General features: G+C 36.1%; 2 protein-coding genes across 3 annotated transcripts in view; one reads left to right on the top strand and one right to left on the bottom strand.

The window, feature by feature from the left end:
* The window catches only part of LOC116069714 (complement factor H-related protein 2-like), a 187,601-nt gene extending 180,312 nt beyond the window's left edge, over nt 1-7,289 (top strand). Inside the window, exons 6-7 of the mRNA XM_031340572.1 lie at nt 2,284-2,466; nt 7,090-7,289. Of these exons, the coding sequence (XP_031196432.1) occupies nt 2,284-2,466; nt 7,090-7,289 (383 nt within the window). The remainder of the gene's footprint in view (nt 1-2,283; nt 2,467-7,089) is intronic.
* The window catches only part of F13b (coagulation factor XIII B chain), a 186,436-nt gene that overhangs the window by 33,701 nt on the left and 131,461 nt on the right, over nt 1-21,274 (bottom strand). The gene's annotated exons all lie outside the window — the stretch shown is intronic.

Below are 21,274 nucleotides of genomic sequence, written 5' to 3'. Positions count from 1 at the left end.
CTTCATCATTGTATTATAGTGTCAAAGCAGATAACTCAAGATAATCACCAATCTCAGTATCCTTCATCACAGAGCTAGTTAATTTAACTTATAAATTACTATTCTTGTGTGGGAACACAAAATATAACATCAAATAGAAATACAATTGAAACTCCCAAAATAATTAAAAGTACAATAACTGGCTTGTAATTCCTTTTTAAAATATTTAATTGAAAATAGGTTTTTTATACACAGTACGGTTTCCTGCTCCTCATCTTCTCCCAGATCCTCCCTATTTTCCCTACTCCTAACCCACACCTTTTCTCTCTCTCAAACACATGAAAAACCAAACAAGCATATGAAACTATAATAGGATAAAATAAAATCAAACAAAATAGGATAGGACAAAATAAACAAACTGAAGAGACAAGCAAAAGAAACACAGATAGACATAAGAACACATAAATTCACACTCAAAGAAATTTTTTTACAAAAAATACAAAATTGGAAACCATAACATACAAAGGAATGGCACAGTATAAGTGTTGTGTTTTGTTTTTTAGAGTGACAAGAATGCCATTGAGTTTGTTTTCTGTTGCCCATCTACTACTAGGCATGGGGCATGCCATTCAGCATGGTTTGTATACCCAGAGAAGCAACCTTGGAAAGAACTACTTTTTCCATTGTGAGCTGTAATCAGTTGAAGATAACTTCTCGGTTTGTGTTCTCCTCTCCTCTCAGGTCTGGGACAATATCTAGCTCAGACCCATGCATACTCTGTGTATGCTGTCATAGACTTTCTTTGTTCATATGTGCCTAATGTGTTCAGAAGTCCTTGCCTACTTGGTGTCCTTTGTCCCTTCTGGATTACACAATATTTTGCCTCAACTGCAACAAGAGATTCTTGACTTAGTCAACCCCAGTGTTTTAATAAGTAAATTGGTATCTTAAGCAGATACTATAATAGAAACACATATTTTAACTATTATTTTTATTGGCATAGGATTGTATGGTAGTATATTAAATGAATAAAATACATGAAACCCACTTAATAAAATATGTTATTAAAATATACAAATACCTACATGAAGTTGTTTGTACCTACTTAGTTGTACGTTTCCAATTCCCCAGAGAGAACATTTGTTCTATAATTCTCTTTTCTTTCTTGGAAGAAAAGGATTGTATAAGAAAGGATTGTAAAGAAAGAGTAAGTTAAGAAAAGGGAAAGTTGAAAAGGTACTAGAGAGGTATCTTCAACTCAGTGTTATAAATGAGACATTTCACAGTTTTCTTTGTGGCATTTAAAATTATCTGTGCTCCACAGTTGGTTTCTACTATATTCATAAAGCTGTGAGTGTGGTAAACATATCCACAGTACAGCTCAAGAGAACACCCTAAAACTAATTTTTATTTTGTAACTTGAAGGTATAGAGAAAAGAAAAACAAGTTTAGATCATTTCAAAATATAAATATATGTGAGAAATAGGATGTGGGCTTTTTTTAAATGAAAGAATATCAACTGGTGTCTGATTTTACAATCTGAGGAAAAATTATTGTATCTTGTTTAAGGTAACCAAGTTGATCTAAAGGGGATGGGAGGAAAAGCAGTAACTTGGACTTTACAGTTAAACAGGGAAACAACTTTTCCACTGACAATGTCCTCCAGTCTGTATCATACACTTGTCATTTCAGTGTGGTGGTAGGTATTGATTGTCAACTGGAATCACCCAGTCAATAAGCTTCTGGGTATGTCTATGTAGGTTCACTAGACTGGGTTAATGGCTATAGGAAGATGCACCTTACACTGGGAAACATCATTCCACGGACTGAGCCCTCTGACTAATAGAAAGAAGTGAGTGAGCTATATACCAACAGTAGTAATCTCTGTTTCCTGACTGCAAAAGTCTGACCAACTTCTCTATGCTTTTATCACTGTGACATCGGATCATAATAACTGTGCCCTCCAATTGCTAACCAAATCCAAAGAGCCAAAGATTTTTCTTTTCTTAAGCTCCTTTGCCAGGTGTTTTAACATAGCAACAGTATCACATATTAATACATTCAATGCTACATATTAAAGGTAATATTACACTTATTTACTTCTAACATTCCTTTCAATGTTTTACTTCTCACAAGATTCTAATAAATAATGTATTTTGTCAGTTTACATGATTAAACTCCTTTCAAGCCATCATTTCTGTAGCCAGAAATCACTAAAGTCTTGTTTAGTACTATACTTTTATTGGTTCTGCATGAGCCTGTAAGTGGACTTAATACTCAAACACTCAAGTGTTGTCTTCTTAGATTCGACAGTGAAATGTGGACCTCCTCCACCTATTGACAATGGAGACATCACCTCCTTGTTGTTACCAGTATATGCACCATTATCATCACTCGAATATCAGTGCCAATCCTTCTATAAAATTCAGGGCAGCAAGAAAATAACCTGCAGAAATGGAGAGTGGTCAGAGCCACCAAAATGTTTACGTAAGTAACTTTTCATGATAGATTGGGAAAATTGATTTTCATGATTGGGATATTTTTCTGTTTTAAATAGAACATTCAGGTATTAAAATAACTCTTTAGAATATTGCTTGATTTCCAAATATGAGTGTGTGAAGAAATCAAGATTATTAAATTATTTTATATAAAATCATAGACAAATAAAATTACATGTAAGTAGTTCTCAGCTTTCCTAATGCTGCAATTCTTTAATTTAGTTATTTACTTCTACTTCATAAATATAATTTTCTAGTATTATGAGTTGTAATGTAAATATCTGTATTTTCTGGTGGTCTTAGGTGATCCCTGTGTGAAAAGTTCATTAATCCCTCAAAGAGAGTTGACAACTATTGTTATACATTTTATTCTTTTATTATTCAGTTTTTATTAAGGATTAGTCTCCCAAAAAATTGTGTGCTAGCGTGATATTCTCATACTTATTCTCTTAGTCAGTTTGCTATTGCAGTGAGGATGAACAATGAGTGCAGTACCTCTTAATTAGAGCTGATGACAGCGTTTAATTGGAGCTTGCTTATGGTTCCATAGATCTAGTTCATTCTCACTGTGAAGGGGAGCTCAGTGTCATGCAGACTGACATGTTGGAGAAGTGGCTGGTGATTCTACATCCAGATCCATAGGCAACAGAAAGAGGGAGCTACTAGGCCTATACTCACTGGGCTTTTGAAACTTCAAAGCCTGTCCACCAAAAGCACATATCCTCCAATGTGGCCACACCCTTCAGCCCTTTTGTAGAGGCTTCACTTCCTGTAAGTAAACAATCACATTTATGAACCTTTGGGAACATTCTTATACAAGCCACCACATCCGTCTCACCTTGCAGCGATCAAAGCCACTTTCACTCATACACCCCTGCACTTTCCCAATACAACATCTAAATCTATGAATCATTGCCATACATTCAAGAAATATTTTAGTTTTACTTTTCACTGTGTGAGAAGGAACACAAGGGACTTTGTCTTCCTGTGTTGGATAATTTTAATTTATGTCCACCCCTATGATTTTCTCATTAAAACATTAAAAGTGATTATCTCATATCTGAATACATTTCATCATATAAATATACCACATTCTACTTATGTATTCATAAACTGATAGAAATCCTGACAATTTTTCTCTCTGAAAACAACAGTGACATAGCAATGTACAATAAAGGTATACACGCATGTAGAGTAAGCTGATCTCATAACCTTCATACTGACACGGGGTGATATCTGGTGGATCTACTTTCAGGATATTAATGAAATTTCCATTTTTTCTACACAGTAACTGAATAAATTCAAGCCCATCAACAGCTTCTGAGTTTCATTTCCTCTACACACACATGCACACACACACACACACACACAAACAAACAAACAAACAAACATTTGAAATTCTTTAGCACTCCTCTCTGTAATGCCATTCTAACTGGGGGATAAGGTATTCCTCTAGAGCTTTGACTGACAGGGCCATCAGAGAGAATACTGCTAAGCATTTTCTTTTTCTCACTGGCATGTGTATTTTCTGCTGTTGTTGTTTAGGGGTAGCTGTTCATGTTATCCAGTTTTGGTTGGCATTCATTCCTTTTTTTAAAGTATTTTCTATTCTATGTGTACTCTTGACACAAGAAACTGCTATGTAACATATATAAATCCCTGATAATGAATAACTGACATTTTCTTTATCAGATGTGTTCACTATATCTATTAAAAACAATCTCTTTACCTCCTATTTATTCTATTGATATAATGCAGTACATAATTAAAGTATATGGGTTGACCTATCCTTACTTTGGGAGTGAATAATGGTGATTTTGGTGGATCATCTTTAAGAATTGCCATAGAAATATTTTTAAAAACTCAAATGTTTATTATAAGAAACATAAAAGAAATTTCCTATTCAGTTCATTGGTGATTAGTTGGATGTTGGACTTGTTTACTTGGTTTTACTGTTTTCTAAATCTTTGTAATTTTAGATATTAGCTCCTGGTCTGAAGTGTTGATAGTAAAGATTTTCTTCTGTTCTATAGTATAGGTTTGCTCTTCTGAATATTTTCTTTGCTGTACAGAAATTGAATTTTCAAGAACATCTGTTGATACTTCGTGTTATTTTCTGTATTGTTCTTGTTCTATCCCAGTATCTTGAGGTGGATGCTATATGTTTTCTTCTGAAGGTTTCAGTGTTTCATGCACTAGGTCTAATCTCAGCAAAATTTTGAACAAGATGACAGAATCTAATTTCCTTCTGTAGGCAGAAATCCAGTCTTGTCAGCACTATGCATGAATAAGCTCTATTCCTGGGCATGTTTTGTCTCATTTCTCCAAAATTGATAAGCATAACTAGACCTTGACTCCTGCCCATTCATCACCCTTCGTATGTTTGTCAGTATGAGGGTCCAGCTCTGGATTGCAAATTGAATTCTGAAAATTTCCCTCCAGCAGTCTTCTTACTCCTTAGCATGGTTTGTTTTACTTTTGTTCTCTTGTGCTTCTTTAGTATATATTTGTGTGTGTGTTCTCTATATTTATCGTATGTATCTTCTATTCTAATGGGATTTATATATTCTTAATGTTTGATATTGGTAGCTATGCTTCATTTTTGAATGTTGCTCCCTTTAGAGCATACTTTGGTAGGCTGCTGTGTTAGAGATACATTCATTCTTTTTTTCAATTCTTTTTGAACTTTGGTTGTCTGATTGTCTTATTTTTGACTCACATTTATTGTACAATATACTTTGTTTTTTAATGTTATGAACTTTATTGCAAATAATATACAAATTAAAAAAGTCATACATCAAATTTAAACAAACTCAAAGTTGATACATCTCTATAAACTTCTAAACAGGTATAAATTATCATTTGGATCCATCAGAAATTTGATGCTATTGACATTTTCAGACCTATTTTTATTTAACTTGCACAGCTGATAACTTCCAATTTTTATGATTGCATCTGTTTCAAACTGCATAAAATTTTTTATTCATATTCTACATTGCCTTCTTTATGTCTTTAATGATTTTTTTGTGTTCTCTTGGAAATCATTGAGTACTGAAATGATTATTTTAAACTCTTCATCTGGTATTTTATCTATGTCAGTACACTTGGAGTCTGTTGTTGAAAGTGTATTGGACCTTTGGAAGTGTCTTGATGCCTTATAATTTTTACATACGTCTTGTGCCTTTTTGCACATTGGTCAAAATCAGTTTTACAAAACTATATTTATGGAGACTGTAGTGAAATAAGAATAAGTACTTGTCACATAGACAACTGTGTTTGAATGCTTGGCCAGCTCACAGGCTGGCACTAGTAGAAGGTATGGTCTTTTTGGAGTAGGTGTGGTTTGTTGGAGGAAATGTGTCACTTCGGGGGTGGAATTTGAGGTCTTCTATACTCAAGCGACATTAAGCATGGCACACAGACTCCTGCTGCTGCCAGTGGATCTTTTTTTTTTTCCAAGACAGGGTTTCTCTGTACAGCCCTGGCTGTCCTGGAACTCACTCTGTAGACCAGGCTGGCCTCGAACTCAGAAATCCACCTGCCTCTGCCTTCCAAGTGCTGGGATTAAAGGCATGTGCCACCACTGCCCGGCATGTCTGTGGATCATGATATGGAGTTCTAGGCTCCTCCAGTACCATGTCTGCCTGCAAGCTGACATGATTCCTTCCATAATGATAATGGACTAAACCTCAGAAACTGTAACCAGCCCTCAATTAAATGTTTTACTTTATAAGAGCTGCCTTGGTCATGGTGTCTCTTCACAACAATGAAATCCTAAGACAGAGACTTTCTTAGTGGGAAGCTGTAATGCATGGTTTATTTCTAGGCAGCACCTCTGGATACCTTTGGGCAATAAACATTTTATGGGCAATATGTAATATTGTTTCTGTAAATCAATCGTGCTGAAATTGAGAGACTTTAGTACATTATGGGGTTGGTAAAGATAGCGCAGAGTACAAGGTACTCACTGCACCAAGGCTTCTACATTGGGTGTTGTAGCTCACAATAGGTAGTGCAGGTTTTCTCAGAAACAATACATGGCATCTGATGTATTCTCAAATGTTACTCTTCCTGGAACCCTCAGCAGAAAGAAGTCACTAGGTTTTCTCCTCTGCCCCGACTGTGGCATGAGACCCAATGATATAGTGGGAGATGTTGTTATGGACTTTTACACCCACTCAGCAGCGCTTAGTCCCAGCCTTTACTGCACTGCATGATCAGCTGTGCTGTAAGGCAGAATGGCATCACATACATGGACAGGAGACAGCATGAGCCGAGACACTCCATCTTCCCAAATTTCTAGTGATATAAGCCCAAGTACCAGAGTGGTGATTCGTGAAGCTGCTTTTAACCAGGCTTGTTACTTGTCCAGTGTCATAATTTGATAGACTTGAATTTGAAGATTATCAAATGGAATTCGTGAAATATTAATCACTATTAATGTCTACCAGTAACAGTAAATCAAGAATTTCATGAAACCAATTAACATTTGGGGTTTTAATAGCCTATTTTGTGTAGGTTTTAAAAGTGCTTTAGGAAATAACGCTTGAGAGTTGATTTTCTATAGGTTTATGTATCACTTAGTGAACACTTTTTATAAATTTTCTTTCAGATCCATGTGTCTTAACAGAAAAAATTATGGAAAGACAGAACATAATTCCCAAATGGACAGGAAGTAGAAAGATTTATATCCCGTCAGAGGATTATGTCGAATTTGTGTGTATACCTGGATATCAAAAGGCACAAGGATCACCTGAACTTCGTGCCAAGTGCATTGATGGTCACATCAGTTATCCTACTTGCTCAAAATAAGTTTCAACTATTAGTAGACTTTATAAATAACCCCATTTTTTGAAAGCTGTGTGCACATTGATAACAGTATAATTGAATGATATGTTAGACATATTGTCTTGATCTTCAAAATAATATTATCTTCAAAAATGTAAAACTAATCTGACACAATTTACACTATTGTTGAATATAAAAATTAAACCTGTCAGCTATATACATATATATACACATCATGCTAACTAAAAAGGACAGGGTGCACATCATTTCCCAAGGCATAAAAAAATGATTCTCCAGGATCGAGCCTATGATATGCAATGAAACCCATCTTTAAAAATAAATTGAATTTTTATTCCAGCCCCCTCACAAACCCACCCATTCCATGTGAACATCAACATCTGCATCTTGAGCCTCTATAGCCATGTGCATGTACCATAGGAGGCTTTTCACAAACCTGGAACCCTAAAGTCTGGCTGTATGAGGACCTGCATTTGTGTCCCTGGTACACTAAAAAGGATTCCTCTGATCTCCCTCCCCTTGTCATCTGATATGCTGGAGTCTTTCTGTCCTACTGGTCACATGCATTACCTTGTTTGTCTTGCCTCTAACATTAAAGTCTTAGATAAAGTACTGAGAACCTGCTATTTTTAATTGAAAAAAAAAAGTCACGCATTATATTGATTATGGTTTTTTCAACCCAACTTGTCCCATATCCTTCACATACACCAAATTCATGAACATTTTTTTCATTTTAGAAAAAAAGCAAATAGGCAAGAGAATAAAATCAATTCATCAAACAAACAAAAGAAACAAAATTGATTAAAGTATACAAAGAAACCAAGACCATAAAAATATAATATTGCAAACCATATAAAGTCAAAATGCCAATTAGACAAAAAAAATGCCCAAAGAAATATGAGACAAAAAGTACACTAAAATATCATTGAATTTGATTGTGTTTGCTGTCTCCTGCTGGGCATGGGACCTATCTTTAAGTGTAGTTAATATGCCCAATGAAATTCTATTGAATAAAATTATTTTTTGTTGTTGCAAACAATGTCAATTGCTTTTTGATTAGTAGTGGAAGTAGATATCCATTTTCCTTTCTAAACATGAGAGCTGGTTCTTTCAGACCTTGCCTTGCCACAAATAGCCAAACCTCTCTCCAAGCTCCTGCTACTAGCCACATCTCTCTCCAAGTTCTTGTTACTCCGGAACTCCCACATCCAGAGACTGAAGATTGGCCCTCAAGATGCCAACGGACTGGGGGTGGGGTTTTTCCTCTACCTACCTGATTGTAACAAAAAGGCAGTTGAATAATGATGGAGGACTGAAAGCACACCATGCCTCGGTCTCATATTTTAACCCCTTCCCGCAGTCTGGTTCCCTTAATTTTTCACAGACTCCTACTCCCATTCCAGAAGATCCATTTGTGTGTGGCTACAGGCAACCATAGCTTGTAAACTGAGTTTCTGTAGGTTTATGTATTACTTAATGTACTTTTGGCAATTTTTCTTTCAGATGCATGTGTAATATCAGAAAAAATTATGGTAAAATGTAGCATACTTCTTAAATGGCGAGAAAGTAGAAAGATTTACACCAGGCAGGACACCATGTTGAATTTATGTGTAAAGCTGGATATCAAAAGGCAAATGGATCATCTGTATTTAGCACACACTACACTGATGGTCACATCAATTACCCCTCTTGTACAAAATCATAATACAATTATTAATAAATTTTATTGGTGAGCCTTTGTTTAGAAAGGCACATACATATTACTAATACATTTTCCAGTTATAATTGAAGTCTTGACTAACACAGCTATTCCATCACTGCAAGCTTCTGTTGTCATATCATGATTAATTTGGACCTTAAGAGACAGTTGGCACAAATGCAAATGCAGTGCATTCAAAACTCCTAATCCAAAATGTGATGTGTCCTAGAATAAAAGATCAATGACAAGGAAACAGCTGTAACTTCTTCAGTATCTGTTTCTATCTGCCAATTTCTTAAATCTCTCCAATACTCACAGATACTTTTGAATCTAACTCTCTTATTCTCAGTGAATGGAAAACACATGGTCTCATTCTTCAAATTAGTATTTTTTTTACAAACATGTAACAACAAAACTGTCAGACTTCACATTACTAATTAATATCAGGGCTACAAAATTCTTTTGTACTAATAAATAAAACAAAGAAACATTTTACCTATGAACTTCTAAAATAATAATTTGGCACATTAAAATATTCAGATGATTATAAAATCTAATTGAATATAACTGGTTATATGATTCCACATTTGTCATAATATTGGCATTAAAAGCTAACACATATTCTATATAACTTATAAACAAGCAATGAGCATATACATATATTTTGCCCAAAAAAAGAAAAATTACATTAAAATATATAGAAAAGTAATTTGTCTTTAGATATAATAGTATGAAGAGTTACTATTTAATATCTTCTAAGACATTCTAATTTATATTAGATGGGCATTATTTATTAAATACATAACAGTGAAAAGTAGTATTTCTTCAGCAAATACTAGTGGGTTTTTATCTTTTTCCTGGGTTATGAATATATATTCTGGTAGCCTGAAAATGGAGAGCAGTAACTCATCATAACTCCTCTTTGACTAAGGTAACCAGACAAAATTTCAAAAGCTATGTGTTGCTCGTAATGATTAATAGAACATTAAGTATTTACATTGATTTAAATAGATGGTGTTCTCAGTGTAACATGACTATTCAGGATGTAAGTGCAGTGTAAATTGAGGAATATTAATTTTATCTTTACTTTTCAATATCTATATCACTAATATAATGAATATTGAACAATGAACACATTGTTTTAAAGAAAGATTTCTAAAGACATTTTAAACTTTTCAAAAGTTAAAAATTTTTAAGATGTCAAGGCCAGCCTGGTCTACAAAGTGAGTTCCAGGACAGCCAGGGCTACATAGAGAAACCCTGTCTCGAAAAACCAAAAAATAAAAAAAATAAAAAAATAAAAATTAAGATGAAATTGCAGGTATAAGTATAAGGTCAAAATTGAGTAGATACTCCATAACTTTTTATATGAAATTGGATAGTTGAAAGACCAATTAATGATACTGACAAATACTTTACTATTACTAGTAGAAGTACATTACAAAAATAATTGTGTTTAATTTAAACAGTTGTGAAGTTAGTTGTCTATCAGGACCACTATAACAAATTTGCGTGTAGTAGCCATGCTAGCTGTAAAGATACTCATGTAATGAAGTTCTACAGATTGACATAAATGAAATTTAGTGTCTGTCAAGGGCTTGCCTTCCCTTTCATGGTGTTGTGTCTGGAAGCATCTTGGTAAAGAAAAACGCTATGGTTTCTTTGTAATGGAACTAACGCTATTAGTGAGCAAAGAACTTCTTAACCCAATTAACTGTAAGAACTCCATTGTTTTTATCATCACAAAGATGATGTGGTAGCAATATGCAAATATTAGGGATAAAACCCATTCAGATTGCAGCAATGGAATTAAAAAGACAGTCTATGAAGATGGGAAGCAAAAGACCACACAATGGTTACTATCATCCAACAAAATAGAACTTAAACAAAAACTAAAATAGGAATCTACAGGTAATTGTGTAGTGATAAAATCAATTCATTAAATAGCTAGCAATTAAGTATGTGAGTAACTAACCTATAAAAAATGTATTTATGTATCTGATGGAAGAAATATACTAAGCATTTTAACCATCAGGGATATATATATCCCTCTTTTAAATGTGTATCAATCAGACAGAGAGAAACACTGTACAACTATAAAACTGAATGATATGTTAGACATATTGTTTTGAACTTTAAAAATTATTACTTCACAAAAATGTAAAGCTCATCTGACACAGTTCACACCACTAATGAATATAAACATCAAGCCTGTCAGATATATGCAGAGCCTGCTTACTAAAAAGAACAATGTGCGCACATCATTTTCAGAGGCAAATAAAAACTTCTCCAGGATATATCCTATGCTACATAATCAAACTCATCTTTAAAAATAATTGGATTTTTATTCCAACCTCCTCACAACCCCACATCCCTGATTGCTGAAGATAAGCTTCTGCATCTTGAGGTAGGAGAGCCATGTGTATGTCCCACAGGAACAACCCTAGAACCCTTTTCACAAGCCTAGAACCCCAAGCCCTAGCTGCATGATAACCTGACTTGAGTCCCTTGTATACAACAAATGAGCACTCTGCTCTCCCTCATCTTGTCATCTGATATCCTGTGTTGTCTGAGAGTCTTTCTGCCTTTCTGGTAACCTACATTGCCTTCTTTTTCTCAAGTCCAACCTTAACTTAGGAACTGTAGTGAGAACCTGTTGCATTTTTAGTTGAAAAAAATCATATATTATATCCTGATCATGTTTTCTCAATCCAACTTGTCCCAGAACTTGTCATGTACCCCCAAATCCACAAACACTTTTCTCTCCTTTTAGAAAATAAAGAGATAGTCCAAAAGCAAAAAAAAGTCAGTCAAACAAAGAAAAAAGGAAAAAAACAAAAACAATAATAAAGAAAAAAAACATGATACAAATCGGAAACCACATGAAGTAAAAAACCAGCAAGACAAAAACAAAAACAAATAAACAAAAAAATGACCATAAAGTCTACAAAAATACCATTAAGATTCTGTTGCCATTGGTGCTGATAATGTTGGTGCTGTTTTGGCCATCTATTAGGCATGGGACCTACCTTTAAGTGTCCTTAATATCCCCAATGAGACTCTATGAAGAAAACTAGCCAGTTTCCATCTGTGCCCAGAGCTGATCCTGTGCCACAGCATCCCATACCAAATACTACTGGGAAAGAGCTGGTTTCCCAAGATTGTGGACATGCCTGTGAGCACAAATAAGACCACCACTTCTGCTCTGAGGGACCCACCCAGAGCCCTCAGGACACAGGAACCTAGGAGCAGCCTGGGAAAGAAACCTGCCAGTTTCCAGGTTTCCATCTCCACACAAAGTTGATCCTATGCCACAGCATTCCATACCCAAATACTATTGGGACAGAGCTGGTCTCCCAGGAGTACTGACTATACAGAATCACTCATTAAAAGTCTCTGACCCAAAAAAAGGGTTTAGTGCAGAATTCTATCACACCTTTAAAGAAGTCCTAATACCAATACTCTTCAAACTATTCCACAAAATAGAAACAGGAGGAATGCTACCCACTACAGTTATACTGAATATTCTCCCTTGGAGATAGAATGATTTCTGTCTAATCAGGAACTTTTCACAATTTCCTTCCATAGAGGACTTCATAAGAGATTTGTTTTTTTCTACTTCTATCACATTTAATGTTCCAAATAGATTTTAAAAACTGGTTGAATGCATACTATTTTTAGCTTCAGGAGATATCATGTATATTTAAGAGGCATTTAACTATTATACATTATTTTGATGACTTAAAAATATCAATACTGAGTTATATATTTTAAAATAAAATTGATTAGTTTAATAAAAAATAAAAATAAAAATAGAAAAAAGAAGAAAACTAATTTTCCTTTGTAAGACAGTGTCAATTGCTTCTTAGGTGAGTGAGCCCTGTTTCAACATTAAAATAACTCATGAGATTCTCCTATACCCATAGTTCAGTACCTTGGACAGGTATAATTAGAGAAAGATTCCTTATAGATGGTAACTGAAATAGAGATCTTCAACTGGACAATATGCAGGGTATGAGAGGTTTAGGAACATGTTGTCCTAAATGGGATGTCTTCATAAGACCCTTTTTTAAGGGTTAGGAAGCTATGCAGAAGAGGTGTTAGAAAAATTGTAGTAACCAGAAAGGAAATATGATACTAAGGAAACAATGTTTCCTCCACACATAACATTATTTATGAGCATAAGAATTAACAGGTATTGTAGCAGTATACACAGTGTCTGTATAGGTTCAAATCATACAGGGTTTCAGTAGCAACCTTCTTGCTCTGCAGGGGTTCATTCACATAGCGATAAGATTTACATTGGCTGAGCTCAGACTTCTGATACCACAGTTGTACATCAGCACTGAGTAGCCCCAAGAATGAGCCTGAAGCACCACTCAATTGACTCAATACCTACCAAATTGAGCATACATTTCATTGTTTAGTAATATCCTCTTTGAGTTCCTCAAATATATTTATACACATTACTTTTAAAGGAGGTATTCTCTCTTCGTGTCTCTGTATCTCTCTGTCTCTCTTTCTTTCTGTCTGTATGCATGTGGTTGATTAATGTGCATGTGTGTGCCTAAGAAAGGAATCATATCTCCCAGAGCAGGAGATATAGAAAGAGTACTACATGCTTTTAACTACTGATCCATCTCCCCAGTCCCTGTAATTACTAATATGGTTTCATTGTCTTTGTAGCATCTATTTTTTTCTCCAGGAACATTATTATGGGAATAGACAGACAGACAGACAGACAGACAGACAGACAGACAGACAGAAAAGATATAGCATCTTAGAGTTCTTGTGTATTTATTTTACCTTGTCTTTTTTTTTTTTTTACAATGTAACCTTGGCATGTGTTTGTAGTTCTATGGCTGCATCTTTAGGAAAGAGCAAGAGAGCACAACCAACAGTTGTATGAAATAAGAAATATAATTCAGGATTGAGAAACAAAACTGAACAAAAAGAAACAAATCTTGAAGAAAAAAAAGCAAAGCTTGAAAGGAATATGACAATGCAGTCAATGGAGTTGAACAGAAAGTCTCACAATAGAATGGATGAAGTAGAAAGGAGAATATCAGGGTTTGAAGACAAGGTGGATGGTTTGGACAATTCTGAGAAAGAAAATGATAAATGGAAATAAAACCATGAAAGAATATTAAGGATCTCTGGGACTTTGTGAAAAGAAATAATCCATTAAACATACACACAGAACAGGAAACCCTGATCAAGTGCACAAAATATGTTCAGCAAAATTACTGAAGAAAATTACCCAAATCTAGGGAAAAAGATCTGCGTGCAAGTACAAGAGGTAAATAGAACAGCATATAAACAGGCCAAGGGAAAAGATCCATATGCCATATAGAAGTCAAAACACAAAATGTATATACAACAAAGAAAGAATAATTAAACACTGAAGAACGTTTTCAATACAGGGATGTAGTATTGTTTCTCTATATATAAATATATAAATATATTGCGGTAGACAATATAATCAAAAGCAAAAACCTTGTGGTCATGTCAATTGATACAGAAAAATTACATGATAAAATTCAACTTTTCTCATACTAACAAACCATAAAGAAGCAGAAACAGGAGGCATAAATTCCAGCAAAATTACCTCCATAGATGAAAATAGCCACCATTAAACTGAATAGGGAAAACTAATTTTTTCTAACATTCTAAGTAACACAAGGAGGCCCACAGTCACCACTATTAAATATAGTACTTGTAATATTTTCCAATGGAATAAGACAAAAGAAAAAATTAAAGAGATACATATAACAAGTTACCTACACTGCCTGTACTATACTTAAAAGACCCAGTGACTCCTCCAGAATATTTTAATATTTGACAAACAATTGTGATACAGTATCAACACACAACCATCAGAACTACATCAGAAAAGTGAATGTTATGAGAAATACATCAGAAAAACAATTTCATTCACAACAGCCATCAAAATTACAGAATTTAATTTAAGAAGTTTAGAATACAGGAAGAACAACCCACAAACCATAAGGAACTCAAGAAGAAGGAAGACCAAAAGGTGGACATTTCATTCCTTCTTAAAAGGGAGAACCAAATACCCACGGAAGGAGCTGCAGAGATTAACTATGGAGCAGAGACTGAAGGAAGGGTAAGCCAGCCTAAATATAGCTATCTCCTGAGAGGCTCTGACAGTACCTGACTAATACAGATGTAGAGGCTCACAGCCATCCATTGAACTGAGTACAGGGTCCTCAATGAAGGAGTTAGAGAAAGGACCTATGGAGCTGAGGGGTTTGCAGCCCCTTAGGACGAACAATATGAACTAACTAGTACCCTCAGATCTCCTAGGGTCTCAACCACCAACCAAGGACTGCACGTAGAGGGGTCTGATTGTTCTGGCAGCATGTGTATAGTAGAAGATTGCAAATTAGATCATCAATAGGAGGAGAGGACCTTGGCCTTGTGAAGGTTCTGTGCCCCAGTGTAGGGGAATGCCAGGGCCAATAAGTGGGAGAGGATGGGGTGGCAGGCATGGGGATGGGGGAGACAACAGGGGTTTGTTTTTGTTGGTTTTGTTTGTTTCTTTGTTTTTTGGAGGGGAAACTGGGAAAGGAGAAATTTACATGTAAATAAAGAAAATATTTAATTAAAAAAGTGTTTTCATGGTGCTAAATGTATATACATACATCCAGTCTTCATGAAAGAGGAAGCCCTTCTATCATGCTCTGTAGTCATACTGAAAATCAACATCAAATGAGCTTTTACCCCTTCCACTAAACAAGTTTCTGTCTTCCTTGAGCTCACATTAAAGAGTATTCATGCTTTTTTTCTTCTATTACATCACAAATTTGTTTCCCAAACTTCTATTACAACACAAATGTGTGAGCCTACTGCCTTCTCTACTATGTGGGTTTCAGTATAGATAACAAATGTTAGATTGTAATGCTAACATGTTTAAATTTTGTCTCTTTTTGTAAACTTTAAAATATTCTCATAAGCTTCAGAAAATCCACTTCCTCTCACATGTCAAATGGACTCCAAATAAGTATCCCTGTCAATCAGCAGGCTAAGTTTCAGAACTATTTTGCATATTTTAGAGGGTTAGATCTTGTCCCTTTCCTGGTCTTGTGAACCCCCAACTACCAAGACCATGGACCTAGAAGTTTCAAATGTACACCTAAGAAAAAAAATTTTCTCCCTAACCTACATTCTCATTCTATCTCACTTTTCTATTCATACATACTTCATTGTACCCTTTGGTTTGGTATAGTGGGTCATAGCTATCCAGAATTCATCATTTATTCTATATTTTCTAACTTATTGTCATGTTATTTTTCATGCTTTCCTTCCTTGTAACAAAGCTGTGGAAGAACTTACTCTCATGAGATCCAAGATGGCCCCTGTCATTGCTAGGCTCTCAGCATCTGTGATAAGGTTGCCAATAGCTCGCAGACAGACCCTCCCATTGGTTGGTTATCAGCATCTGTAATAAGGTTACTGGTCTTGCCCTCAATGGAGCATGCTGAGAATTCCAGTTACACTCTCTCCTATGGTAGAGGGTCAGCTCTGCCAGGTAACATAGTGTCAATGTATTGAATGTTACTCCTACTTTCGCTGGCACTATTCTACATCTCTTTATCCAACTAAGGTTTGTCTCTTCCTTGATGACTTCTTGTATCTATTTCAAGTTTTTGGAGTGGTAAGCTAATATGAAATATCTAATTTTCAAGTTTTATCTTTATTTAATGCTTATTTTATTGTCATACCTAAATATTATGTTTGAAAAGTTTTGAACATTTTTGAAATTATTAAATATACACAGACATCCCCAAGTGATCTTTCCTTTTTGACATTATTTTTGACCTTTAGTTAATAAAGATACTCTTGTAATTCTATCTGCTTAAAGTACCATTGGGTTCTTTTGTATGTTTATGTTTGATATATGAGAATACACAACATAAGACATTTTTTAAAAACGGTTTCAAAACAGAGCACAGTCTAAACTTCCAAATTATTTGCCCCTTGGGTTGACATCCAATGACTGTTCAATAATGAAAATAAGGAGCTGAAGATGAGTCATCAGTTAAGGACATGACTGTTACAGAGGAGCCAGGTTTTGTTCCCTGATCTCACATTCCAGTTCACACTCCCCTATATCTACAGTTCCATATATTCCAAAGCCATCTTCTGACATCTCAGGGCACCATGCACAAACTGCTACTAATATTGAAGAGTCAAGAAATTATACACTTGGTTTTGAAGAAGTAAAACTGTTGAGAAAATAGAAAGACTCCACAAGTGTGGTACTGATTATCTATAGAGCATGCAACAGAACAGTGAGACATCATGGTATGAGCAGAAGTTTCTGTCAACACTGGAAAACAATGTTGTCACTGCTACAAATGAGGCCAGCCTGAAGACACTAAAGAAAAAGACTCCATGCTTCACGAAGCTCAGTCACAAAATATGTCTGCTCTCAAAGCCAAGAGCTACTCCTTAGCTATAAGAACACCTACCTAAACAGTCAATACCCATTTGTTCTTTGAAGAATGGGAGCAAAACAAACATTTCTCTCCACTAAAATCACTGCCTACTCAAAGTGAGTCCATAAAGAATACAAATCTGGACTTCAGACACTTCTTATCTTCTCTAGAAGAAAATGACCTTTGAAAATAAGAACAGTCATGGTTCCTTTCTGCTGCCTGGGGATCAAGATGTAGAACTTTCAACTTCTCCAGTACAACATCTGCCTGGATGCTGTCCTGTGATCTACCATGATAATAATGGATTAATCCTCTGAAACTGATGTCTGTGTAGCACTGGCTGTCCTGGAATTTGATATGTAAACCAAGCCTCTAAGCCAGCCTGGCCATGGACTTTGGCTCAGCATTAGGGCAAAGTGAGATGTAGCACTCCATTGAAGAGGAATAATCATTAATGACCAGGAGCTCTCAATGCCAGACCTTTTTAACTGAATGTCACTCTCATTTTATCGGTGCAAAGCACTAAGGTGTTAACTCGGCCTTTCTGGACAGCAATATTTCTGCCCTGTAGTTCCATGTTCCACCTCTCCACAGGGGTAGGGGAACTCTGTTAGGCAGACAAAATACAGAGCCTGGACTGCATTTATCCTACAACACCATCTCCACTGGACGATGGGCTTGTGGGAAATGCTGATGCACTGCCCAAGGGATGGGAAAACACAACCTAAGATGTGAACCTCAAGGCAGATGAGGAAAAAAAAACAGGCTGAGGCTGAAACTGGGGTTCTTTAACTCCCAGGCATCCAGTTTCTTCTGGAAACCATATAGAGTCAGGTGACTACCTGCAATGAGGAGTTCAGTGTTGGGATTCCAAAATTCCTGGACATCCACACACTGCTGGAAGTCTAGAGGTGTTGAAAACAAAGGGGCTCATGTGCTGAAGGACGATGAGCCAAAGACTGGGGGAGGGGAACTCTGGCTTAGCTCAGAGGATGAATGTTTTGGAGCACAAGGAGGCCTTTTGTGGGAGACTTAAGTGGCAATGCTCTGTATATTGCTTTCTTCATGCTCCCCATGGAGTGTCTTGATTGGAGGCCCACTTGCTGCCATGGCTTGCAGCACAAGTAGAGGAGATCACCCAGTAGCCTTTCATCCAAATGATCTACCTACAGCATGAGCCATTACAATGTAAAAGTAAGTGATGGACAGATGGGAAAGAAAGAGAAGCACAACAGTGTGAGCATTATAAAGAAAGTTGGAACCTGAGACAAGAGAGTGGAGAGAAATACCCTATTATGAGTAACCTGTGTTGCTATTTGAGGCCATCTTGTTACTGAGAGCTATGTCTTGGTTGATGTCCATGGATAATGTTACCAATAGAGACCACAGGGACATGCCTCATCTTGGCAGCTACCTAGGACCATGTAGATGCCCAAAAGCTATGCAGAACTATCCATACCCCTCACTGGCTGTAGCACTCTGGAGAGTTGGTCTCACCACTCACCAGTGGTATTCTTGAGAAAGCAAGAAGGTCCTGAACCCTACATTACTTATAAACAGACAAGAAGCACACAGACACTCTGTGACTCCCACACACACACAAAAATGACGTTAAATATAATAAATGTAAGTGCTATATTTGTCTTTAGGGATGATATGGCTAAAAGCTGTTGTTCAGGAGTGCCACTTCTAGCCTAACTCCACTCCCATAGGAAATGGCCTCCTGATATAGAGCCAGAGTCATCCTAGTTCTTTCCTGCTTCTCCATTTATCCATTCATTCTAGATCATTTCCATTTCTTTATAGCTCCATGTAGACATACAAAATGGTCCTATATAAGAAGCTTCATTACCACTACATGTGGCTGGGGATATGAGAGCCTACTGTCACCATTTCATTAGAGTCTTGGCTAGTGACAAGACAAAAGTAAAACTCCACTCAACAAAGTTGGAACCAGATATTTGCAAGATGGACTACTTCAAATATTATAAATCTGGATGCCTATATCCTAGCACAAAAATACAAATATGAATAACCAAGTCAAGATGCTTCGTCCAAAAGCCAGGCTTTGTGAAGAACAATTGAGCTGAAGCAAAAGAAGAGCTTCAAAATGGCATCTATTGAAGAATCATTAAAAGGATATAGTTACGAAAATGAAGACAGTGAAAACAGCACACAACAATTGAATGAAGTTATGAAAACAATCCCAAATAAGAAAATAGAATTTAATTAAAAAAATAAAATCACTAACAAAATGCAAAACTGAACTAAAATTCAAAAAAGCTCAAGATATTGAATAAAAACACAGCAGAAATCCTTTCCAGTGGACTGACAGAAGTACAAGAGAGATTTTCAAGTCTTGAAGGCAAAGCAGAAGAAATTAATAGCTCAGTTAAGCAAAATGTTCATTTAAAAAATAATAAATAATAATGATGATGAGGAGGATGTAGGTGAGGAGAAGGAAGAGGAGGAAGAAGAGGAAAAAAAGGAAAAAAAAGATCCAGAACAAAACATCCAGAAAATTTTGGTTATTCCAAGCTTCTGGGCTAATATCCACATATCAGTGAGTGCATACATGTGTGTTCTTTTGTGATTGGGTTATCTCACTCAGGATGATATCCTTTAGATCTGATAGGAACCTGATATAGCTGTCTCCTGAGAGGCTCTGTCAGTGCCTGAAAAATACGGAGGTGGATGCTCACAGTCATCCATTGGACTGAGCACAGAGTCCCCAGTGAATGAGCTAGAGAAAGCACCCAAGAAGCTGAAGGGGTTTGGAGCCCCATAAGCGGATCAAAAATATGAGCTAATCAGTACCCCCAGAGCTCCCAGGAACTAAACCACCAACCAAAGAGTACACATGGTGGGACTCATGGCTCGAGCTGCATATGTATAGCAGAGGATGGCCTACCCGGTCATCAATGGGAGGAGAGTCCCTTGGTCCTGTGAAGATTCTATGCCCCAGTGTAGGGGAAGGCCAGGGCTAGAAAGTGGGAGAGGGTGGGTTGGTGAGCAGGGGAGGGAGGAAGAAATAGAGTTTTTGGGGTTTTTTTCAGAGGGGAAACCAGAAGAAGGAAGAACATTTGAAATGTAAATAAAAAAAAATCTGATAAAAAAAAACCCAAAATCTTGGAACTATGAAAATATCAACAGGTATAGGAAAAAGTAACATCATGTTGTACCATGGGCGGGCTGCTGCTGAAGCCTGGAGCTCTCTCTATCCCTGTAGTTGAGGCCTGTAGGCAGGGTGCGTTAGACAAGAAGGAGGCAATGTATAAATGAGATTTTTTTTTTTATAGAAACTTCCATATCTTTATTAATTTTTTTCTTTTCCTGTTTGTAGAAAAACTCTATATGGTATTTTAGGTTTCTGTGAAACTCTCTGGTTTGACTGTACATCAGTAACTTTCCACTCCAACCATCTATGCTTGGTGTTGGAGCAAGGATCAATAATAACTCCTATTTCAGGTAGTCAAGAGACCTCATTCCCTTTCTACTTGACTAATTTCCCAAAATCTCTTAGAATAATTTCTCTTAGCCACGAGAATGCATGTTTCTGTTCTTCTTCTGTCTTACCAGATATTTTTGACATTCTCCCTTGTTTATAAGTTTCCTCACTTCTCTAAATTCTAAATATCTTCCTTAAAAACCTAGATTTATTACAGTTTATTACATTAAGTCCCTAGCTGACTCTTTCTGTCTCATGGCTGTCTCATATATTTTTTATGTGATTTTTTTATTTACATGTAAATTTCTCCATTTCCAGTTTCCCCTCCAAAAAACAAACAAACAAACAAAAACAACCAAAACAAACCCCTGTTGCCTCCCAC

This window comes from Mastomys coucha, unplaced genomic scaffold (assembly GCF_008632895.1).
Source record: "Mastomys coucha isolate ucsf_1 unplaced genomic scaffold, UCSF_Mcou_1 pScaffold1, whole genome shotgun sequence".
NCBI classification, from domain to species: domain Eukaryota; kingdom Metazoa; phylum Chordata; class Mammalia; order Rodentia; family Muridae; genus Mastomys; species Mastomys coucha.
This window is presented reverse-complemented; position numbering and strand designations above follow the sequence as displayed.